Source organism: Liolophura sinensis, chromosome 1 (genome assembly GCF_032854445.1).
Source record: "Liolophura sinensis isolate JHLJ2023 chromosome 1, CUHK_Ljap_v2, whole genome shotgun sequence".
Classification (NCBI taxonomy): domain Eukaryota; kingdom Metazoa; phylum Mollusca; class Polyplacophora; order Chitonida; family Chitonidae; genus Liolophura; species Liolophura sinensis.
In genome coordinates this window covers 50,210,703-50,220,975 of record NC_088295.1, presented here as the reverse complement: position 1 = coordinate 50,220,975, position 10,273 = coordinate 50,210,703, and the positions used below count along the sequence as shown (strand labels likewise).

The 10,273-nt window shown below is 38.4% G+C and overlaps 1 protein-coding gene across 1 annotated transcript; it reads right to left on the bottom strand.

The window, feature by feature from the left end:
- Positions 1 to 600: 600 nt before the first annotated feature.
- LOC135482091 (toll-interacting protein A-like) lies at positions 601 to 8,950 on the bottom strand. The gene is made up of 7 exons (XM_064761929.1): positions 8,880 to 8,950; positions 6,613 to 6,783; positions 3,668 to 3,801; positions 3,398 to 3,446; positions 2,831 to 2,983; positions 2,418 to 2,526; positions 601 to 1,158 (listed from the first exon to the last, which is right to left on the bottom strand). The coding sequence occupies exons 1-7, from the start codon at positions 8,931 to 8,933 to the stop codon at positions 974 to 976; spliced, it is 855 nt and encodes a 284-aa protein (XP_064617999.1). The 5' UTR covers positions 8,934 to 8,950; the 3' UTR covers positions 601 to 973.
- Between the last annotated feature and the right edge of the window lie 1,323 nt (positions 8,951 to 10,273).

The window sequence follows — 10,273 nt, the reverse complement described above, 5'->3', positions numbered from 1 at the left end:
CACATGGAGGTCACACAGGTCACGAAGAACTGAGCACATAACACACGCAGCGAACATAAACCAGGGGAATGCTCAGAGAAGAGAAGAGCACAAGTTTAATATGTAATACAATTAATATACACAGCTACAGCAAATATACACAACCATTAAATTATAATACAACATTTACAGATTGAATTGTTCAGTGGTGTGCACAACACTGTCTTTACTTAGAACAGGGGAGTTTTCATGAAATTCATGATACTTGCAAGAAGAGTGAAGTTTTATTCTCCCGTTTCTGAATACAAGGTATCTACAGCCTGATGATAAATCTAGCTTGCACTACCTAACAAACCTTCATTCTACATCTTAAAAATGATTTATCACACCTGAGCATCACAAAGATTATTAAAGGACAATTAATAAGCTGTAAGTTTCAAACAGTTTTGGCCACATTCACTCTCCTCCTTAAGTTAGATTGTGACCTAACTCCAGAGTAACTTCCTTAGAATTTCAGTATTGCAAACCAATAACAGGAGCACTTACTGATCTGTGAAAAAGTGTCAATACTGCCATCAACAAAATATGTGTACACCTTGACCTAAATTAAACTATAAACATACATTGTTAGCATTTCAAACTGAACACAGTTGCTATGTTGTGAATAACCTGTGTTTTTTATCAATAAGTACAAAAGTGAACTAAACAAGGAGCTTCAATATTCTGAAAATGAGCAATGAACTGTTCGGGTGCAAAAGTTCAGAAAGAAATACGTAGAAAAAAAATGCTTACTTCAAAAGTTTTCGGCAGAGTTTCGGTGAGCATCAGCAATTAGAGTAATGTCAAACATCTATTACACAGAACAGTATTTCTTTTCCTGGTTGGTGTTTTTCTTTCTGTTTTTTTTTTTTTCTTTTTTAATTTTTCATATTTGTTACTGTTTTGCAGGTGGCTATAAAGCAGTAGTTACATCCAATGCGGCAGGAAATAAGGTTCAGTTATCAGAGTTCATGGACAACAGGGCATTGATGGAGGCATCCTTATTTCCCCGGTTAGCCTCAAACACTGATTTGATCACATCTTCCTCCATATTAGGAAACATGTCCTTGGCCTGTTTGAGGTCCTCTTCTGTAAACATGGGCTGCTGAGGCATAACATTACCCACTGGCTGAGTGTACACTGAAGACAAAAAATAAAGGGGAGATAAATGACAGGCCTAACAGCAGTTATCTCCCCTCATTCAAATTTGTTTATTATGTACCGTGATCATGTAGGTCCTTCATGAGACTGATATCATATCAAACAGAAACTAGAACATTTTGCAACCAAAACAAATATCTCCTCCATCCTAACAGCTATTTAACAGTGGTGCAATCTTGCAAAATATCAGAATGGTTCAAAGATGATCAGATGGACAGCCACCAGTGGGAAACCAAAAGCTGATTAAATTTATTTATTTATTTATTTGATCGGTGTTTTACGCCACAATCAAGAACATTTCACTTATACGACGGCGGAGAGCATTATGGCGGGAGGAAACCGGGCACAGCCCGTGGGAAACCCATGACCATCTGCAGGTTGCTGGAAAACCTTCCCACGTACGCCTGGAGAGGAAGCCAGCATGAGCTGGATTTGAACTCAGAGCGACCACATTGGTGAGAGACTCCTGGGTCATTATGCTGCGCTAGCCCTTACCAACTGAGCCACGGAGGGCCCCTGATTAAATTAAATCAAACCGAAACTAAGTTTCATTAAATCATTCAGTTAGTCCAGACGATACATGTATCAAGCAGACAAAAGTAGCCAAAGAGAATTACTGGAAACCAACAAAGAGTCAAACGGGTAAAGACACAGGCACCAAAATCTAATCAGTTATTAAGGTCCTCATAAGACAGCTTGAAACTCGGATTAGATAGAGAGTTTCAAAGATATCTTGCAGACAAGCGGAAGTCACAAAACACCAGGCTCCCTCAACATAAGTTTTTTGGAAGAAAATGAATCACAGTATCTTGCTCCTTGAATGGTGTCTTCCCCCAAATTCCTCAAACACAATGTGTGGGAGTATTTACCAGGAACATTCACACTTATGATTTTCACCAAAGTCTTAGCACATGCTGATTTATTGGCACTTTGAACGGCACAGGAAAAATATTTTAATTATATGACAGCAGTTAGTATTTTTGAGTGTCGTAAAGCCAAAGCCGAATCAGCAGAATAGGTGGGTTTGAACTCATTGTATACAGGCTATTCATCCTTCAGGACAATCCAATACGTCACGGCCAGAGAACATGTCAGTTTAAGCAGAAGTACTACAACTTCAAAGTGTGTCACTTGAAAGTCCCCCCCCCCCCACAAAAAAAAAAAACACAAGGAGTAGAAATATAGTAATAAATATATATATAAAAATAATATATAAAATTCAACCATATAATACATACTCATGGGCTGTGTGGGGTAATATGTCACCCCTGGGGCCATCATGGGGACCATCATCTGTGGGGCAGCTGGGTACATAAATCCGGTAGAAGGTGGCAAGTTCTGCACCGGCTGGAACACACAGATAGCAATGGCTACCATCACTAAGACACAAGTGTGTACTGAATGTCAAAGAAGCCACTCTTATTCTTGACAAAATAACAAAAGTTTATGGTTAGATTGTTGTTGTATTGTTGTTGTTGTTGTTGAGGCTTCATGCAATCAACATTATTTTGTTCCTATGACAACAGTGAGCTTCCAATATGATTTCTATCCTCACAACAAGTAAATGGAAAATATAACTGCAAGTATGTGGAAACACAAAAAGGAAATTTACCAAGTTTTGAGAAAATCTGACCAGCACAATCATACTCACAATGAAAGACATGACAAGATTGATCATTCCCTCTTTATCATCTCCTTGACGACCGCTCAGTGAAAACCAATCATCTACTGTCTCCCCATTGAACACAGACTCTGGCAGCTTGATGTGAGCCCAGGCTACACGGTCATCCATGGAGAAGGCCCGCTGGAGACAAAAAACAAACAAATTCATAGCTGTAACCATCCGATCTTCAGCTTAATTCATTGACAATACAGTTATTATCTAAATGGTACAGTCACCTTTAATTTGGGTCCACTTATATGAAGCCCACTTAACACTATGAGTACACAGCTGCCATGGCGATGTAATGCCTACATTCCCGGTTGCCATGGTAGTTATGTGCTCGTTATGTAAAGATGGCTTCACACAAGTGGGCCCAAGGCAATAACCCTGCAATATTTTTCAAATTATTATCATGGCATACTTATTTTACTCCAAAGGCAAGCTAATGGTAACAGCTTACTGCAACAAATTCACATTAAACCAATCAAAAACTTAAGATACAGATTTGATCAACTTTTGTCATGTTTATCGGCCAAATAATTAAACAATACCCACCTCATCAAAGATTTCAACATACATGGTATCCACACCAGGGGCCATGTAACTGTTGAAAACAGAACAAAATTGGAGTAAGAAAAAAAAGATTCCAATCTTCAAATATCATAATTCCTCTCAATTTAACTGAAATGATTTCAAAATCTTATAAAAACATATCTGTGTCTTTCAAGATTAAATTCTGACCTGTCACTCACGAAAACAGTAGTAACAATCCATGATCCATTGATGTGTACAAGAAGACAGACAAATACTGCTAGTATTTCTTACCACTGTATAGATTTGGCCCATCTCGGGTTCTTGGCGCCATTGACAGCAGTAGGTGTCTCGAAGACAGCATGACCCACTCGGATGCGACAGTACGGATCCATCTTTGTGATGCCATAATTCTTGGCAAGCCTTGCCTGTTAAGCAAAAGTGGTACCTATCAGAATGGTTGATTAATTAAATTTACTAAAGAACTGTTCCAGAACCCAGAGTCAGTCAGTGGGGAATTTTTTTTTCTTCTAGCAAATGAAAAAGATGGGGATTTCAAAGAAATTCATACTGAGAGAAAATAACCAAAACGAAATTCTATCTAAATCCCAATAAAATTTTTAGAGCAGGGGCCTTTATAGAAGGTTGGGTCCCCCCCACCGACCCCCAACAAGCATATTTTGATAATGGTAGCCCTATATATACCATGTATCCTCTGTTGTAGTTGCAAGTAGTGGCTCCAAATCTGTGTCAATAGGTCAAGGACTGTTGAGTGTCCAGTACATGTCATTAATCCCTTTGATGAGTTAGACGTACTGTGTCTCACTTGTTTATGATATCACTTTGACTAAAAAGGGCATCACTGTGATAATCAACTACTAGTATGATAGAGCTGACACTATAATTCCGAAGCACATTATTTAAAATCTACAGTATCTGTTAATACACTGTGTAGCTACAAAGCCATGTCACAGGTACACGTAAACAACTGACGCAGACAAATACAGAGGCAGATACTGCATTTCTCCCATTAGGCTTTAACATTTTTCAAGTGACACCTTTTGAGTGTTGGCGTCAAAAGTGTTATTTTCAGGCCTTTGTGTGCTTCTGAAAGTGCTTGTTTATTTACCCACTTAAGGTGTTATACAGTACATGTGACCTCTATCACGTCTATTTACTACACAGTTTGACCTTGATGTAATAATGACAACAAGCACTTATATCATTGCAGGATTTTCACAACATCTATGCTATACTGCCAGACACAATGTCCCACATGTAGCTGTAAAACCGCTATATGTATTTAGTGAATTCTTCAACTTTTCCGCATGTTTGAAGGTGTTTATTCCAGCATACTCTAAGGCAATACTGGTTGTACACTGCCAAAATTACACTCTTTGTGAAACCGTAAACTTGGCTAATCCCATCAATGTAGTTCTGTCTCCAAAATCAAATTAAAAAGCTGCATAAATTGCACTGAAAGTTCTTTCATGAGCGAAAAGGTTGAGGAATTAGGGCACCTTATCCAGCCTAGGAGGTGATTACAGTGAGGGGGTGTAGGCTAACCAGTCCACGCATGGAAGCAAATCACTTCCTCACTACACAAATCTTGTTATGAGACAAATCGGTTGTAAGTCTGGCTATCAGTGGCATTGGCTGCTGATTGACCTACTGCATCAGTGTTTGATTGGTGGTAATCAAGAATTTATAGATAGGAGAACCAGAGTGTCTGGAGCAAACCCTCCAGGCACCTGACACAGCTTCTGACTTTAGGTAGAAGCTGAAACAGCGGGACGCATTCGCACAAGACCCCATTTGTCAAGGTCCTGACAGTTGCATGGTCTAAATAAGACACAAACTCTCGTGGTTTGCAACACTGTAAATTACTTAGCGGACATATTTACAACCACACCCTATTGAATCATGTGGCGTGATGATGCGTTGTAATATCGCAGTGCACTCTCCATAATCCCACTTGGGTGCATGTACTTTGCATGTGCTTTGTGCCACTATCTGAACACAACCAAGTGAGAAGAAAGGACAAACTATTTATCTTCCTGGCAACAGTGTTTAAAGGCAGAAAAACACATTCAAGGAAGCCTTTCATCGTAAGCCATTCACAAAAACAACACTAGTGTCATCCATGTACTTAATTCACACTGCTACGCTCCATTGCTACACCATTCGGTATCAAACCATACGCTATCCATTCATGATCCATACTCTCGGACCTACATGCAAAGATTATTACTGTAAAAACGTCAGCATGACACATATTTGAGAGTCTAATTTAACCCTGAAAACAGATCATTGAGGCCCATGTCCCCCAACCAACAATAGCATAACATGTAAATCTTCTCACTACCTGTATTATATTCTACGTGCACACTGCTTTTATAGTTATTCCAGATATGAGGAAGAAAGGAATTAAATTATCAATAACATACAGGCCTTTGTTTTGATGTCTTTGAGTTTTTATCGCTAGAGGTAAAAAAAAGTTCTACTGTATCATGTTACCCATCAAAAATGTTAGGCCACTACTGCAGGATCACATTTTACTACAGCATGGGCATCTGATAATCAGGTTTCACAAAAAGTTGTATAGAGATGGAGAAATTTGTGGAGCAGAACGTTCTAGAACTTGAGAAGCTTCCAAAGGAAAGAGGTGTTGTTTGAGCCTCTGAGCCACAGTGAAACAAGTGATGGGGACATTAACATCTGCAAAGGTTGCCTAACATTTTCCACAAGTCACTTGATACAAGAGGACTGTTTTTACATTTAACGACAAAAGAGTCGAACTTGAGACTCCCCTACTGAAGGCAATAAGTCAAACTCACAGTTTTCACTCAAATTTTCTTGTTGACAAACAACAAGGAAGCCAGGATGGTTGAATGAATGATTATGGCTTAACACCACATCGGCAATATTTCAGCCATATCGTGGCGAGCAGGATGGTTGAAGCATCTTCTTAGCTTAAAACCAATCCCAGTGATTAACTTATTGATGTCATGTCCCAGAATAGCTTGAAAGTGTTCACGAGATATTGTTCGCATATCTTTTCCAGTTAATGTGTCTTCCGCAAGTCCATAATGGGGGACAAAACAACTTCAAAGCGCATTTAGAATGACTTTTAATGTTAAACATCACATAAACATTTCTGATGATGAGCTTCAAACTTAAATAAAAGTGAAGAATGTAACTGGCACAGGAAAACAAATCAAGCCATGTGATATACCCACCTGAACAACAGTGATGGACAGTTTTCCTGTGATATTTGAAGGTTGGCAGACATAGCCAGCTTGCTGCTGAGCTTGTAAAATTTGAGCTATCCGCGCATCTTCTGCCATTTGCTGCTGCTGTGGGTTTGTCTGTACTCTAAGAAAGTCATCAGGCAAATCACCCAGCATTACCTGTAACATAGACAGAAAAGTGTGTAAATCACCCTGCACTACCTGTATTAAACACAGGTAGAAAATCATCAAACAAATCACCCAGCACTACCTGTAATAAACGCAGGTAGAAAATCATCAAACAAATCGCCTAGCTTATCCGTAACAAATACAAATACAGAGAATCAGCTAAATCACACAGAATTACCTACAACAAAGATGGAAAGTCATTTGCTAATCCACACTATGTTACATGTAACAAAGAAATACATCAAGTAAATCATCTAGAATTATCTGTAACAAATACAAATACAGAGAATCAGCTAAATCACACAGAATTACCTACAACAAAGATGGAAAGTCATTTGCTAATCCACACTATGTTACATGTAACAAAGAAATACATCACGTAAATCATCTAGAATTATCTGTAACAAAGTCAAAAGAAGTCAAAGAATCATCAAGCAAATGATCTCTTCATACACCAATGAAGCTCTGATCTGTGCATCTCCTATTTTCTTCACTTCCCCAGGCAAAGGCAAGGCTAAGTACAGTTTTTATTCAGCAGTCTGACTTTTCTCCAGTTATTAAAGGAAAAGACAACAAATAATTTAACCTTAGTTATTCAAGAAGAGAGGTGGAAATAGATCTAAATGGTTGCAGCAATTTTTCTCTGATGAAATTGGTAACTCTGTTAATCAACTTTTACGCTGGACTTCTTACGAAGGCAGAGACTTCGTCAGTGAAACCAGAATTATGATGTTGTGTGCCCCACGCTCATGTGTCTAAACAGCAAAACAAAGTTTGGGTGACATCAGTGAAATTAGTTTAAAACTGGCAACATGGCAGCTGTTTTGATTTTCTCATTGTGCATGATTTATGCAATAAGAAAAAAAAAGAGAAAAAGAAATGAAATGTTTGCTTTTTAAACTGTATGTGGGGTACTGTATTGATGCATATTTGCACTTGGTCTAGAGTTGTCTTTACTTTTAAAACCAGGAAGATAAGAAACCAGATCCACTGATATAATACCATATATGATCAACTCTGTTTCATGGTTAACAGGAACAAGTCATCTAAATTCATGATGATCACAGTTATCACCTCCCAAAATGTAATTTCTGATAATATTGTCTCGTCTGATAGATGAGTAATGGGCAGTTACAGGAAAATAACTTATACAATACAGGAATTGATAATCCTTGATTCCTACTAAGATGACATAGCTCATTATGGAGTTTCAATAGAGGGTTAATATGCAATTCATGTAGACATATTTGAGAATATACATGTACTTTACATATGTGACTTATGAAGTCTGGTGGACATATAGACATTCTGAACTTTGCCAAACAAATCAAACCTTAGCATAGGAGAGGTGGTCTGCCAAAGCTATACCAATACAAGAGCATGGATCCAGATGTAGTACAAGGTAAGTGTGGTGGTTTTTTTTACCCTGCATACTGGACAAGTTTACTGTACTACCAGATGAGACATGTGCATTTGTGTATATCACCACCATTACATTAGGAAGAGACACTGTTTAATTAGCATGGTTAAAAAAGTTTTAAAACACTATCAGCCACGGACATGGACTTTATAGGGACTTAGTGACGAAAAGGACATTACAATAACAGAAGTTCACAAATGTAGAGCGTAATTTTAAAAGTATCGTTAACATTTAATGTAAATTATAATGTAAAACGCCATAATTTGCGCATGATGCAGAATATATGATACTACAATATAAATTATTGTGACATGACGACGACAAATTATCAACTATATCATGTAGCCGATTCTTCAACTGTCTAAAGTGAAGTGACAGGACAGGAGATTCACGACTGTAACACACCATACTGCTTTCATGTCATCAGTCCTTGGTCTCAATTATTAAGACTGTGGCTCAAAGAGCATACATGCATCAGATCTATGCAATGAAATCTCAACCTTAACCTAAGTCACACTCGATCAGTGACAGTTGAAAGATCACAATGCATAAAATGGAGATTGCCTCCAAGATAATGAGCAATTGGATCTTTAAATCGACGTCACTGAAGAGAAACCTTCCACACATTGTCTAGCATCTCAAAAAGAACGAATAAAACAATAAATACCCGATCTCTTCTGGATCCTGACGAGCTATCATGACCTGGTTGCGTCGAAGCCATTTTTACTGTACGTGCACCTGTGAGTTGTGTGACTTGACGTCACATGCTGCTGACTTCCTCGTAAAGGGGAACAACTCTGCAGAATGACACAGCTGTTTGCCCTTACAAACGTTGTATAGTGTGTATATTGATCAACACTTAACTTGAACTTGAAACTGTTGTCAAAGTCTCAAAGGCAAAATTACCACCAAAAAAAACAAACAAAAACACAACACGAAAAACACTTCTGCAGATTGAAACGACAGTTCCTTCAGTATTATAGCTCAAGAATGTAATTGTAAGGTATGTGTAGGCCAGGGGATTAGGAGAACCTATCTTAATCCCACGTAGGCCCTAATATATGATTTTTTTCTTAGTGTATTTTCACAAAAAAGTCAGTCCAGTAAGCTTTTATATGATTCAGTAATATAATTATTGGGTAGATAATATTGCAATATCCAAAAAGAAAAAAGGAATAGATAATAGATAATACCAAATTATAAAAAAATAGGGTACTGGAACTCTGCCAGTGAGTTTGAGAATATCCACCCATACTGACCAAAATGAACATACTGGAAAAACTGATACTGGCTTCTAGTAAAAAATTATGTTATAATTTTGGTAATCACACTCTCTTGCCTACGTTTTGCAGATTGTGTGGTCAAGATAAAAGGGAATATAGGTTTATTTATTCATCTGATTGGTGCTTCACGCCCCGCAATCAAGAATTTTAAACTTATGTGATGGTGATGACTTAGGCTTACAGGTAGAGGATAGCAGGACACCCAAAGAAAACCCCTGACCTCAAGCAAGTAACTGACAAACTACATGGAGTTCACTATTACTTATGGGAACCACTGGTTCCGAACTTAGAAGAGACTGTGTGTCAGCTGTTAATAATAATCGGTGTTTATGAACATTCATCCTGATAAAGTCACCATCAAAATAAATTCCATTCTTGTAATTAAAAGGGTATCCATCCGGAGAATATACATGGAGGTTGTGTTGGCTTCAGTGGGTTTTATGTTTGCACAGACATCTATACATGTTGGGTAATTTGGTGGTTTACTCTAGCTGGGCACCCTGGTTCCCGACACCCACTGATGACCCGAGCTGGGCACCCTGGTTTCCGACACCCGGTGAAGACCCGAGCTGGGCACCCTGGTTTCCGACACCCGGTGAAGACCCGAGCATAGACCAACATCATGATGGTACCAAAAATAGGAAAAACTCTCCTGTGCAGCATTGCACCAAAAGCAAAGACCTGAACTCATCACATACTACGACTCTTCTTAAGACAGGAGAACGAAAATAAATGCATATCACTGCTACATATGTACCCGTTACCTGAAAATCATTTG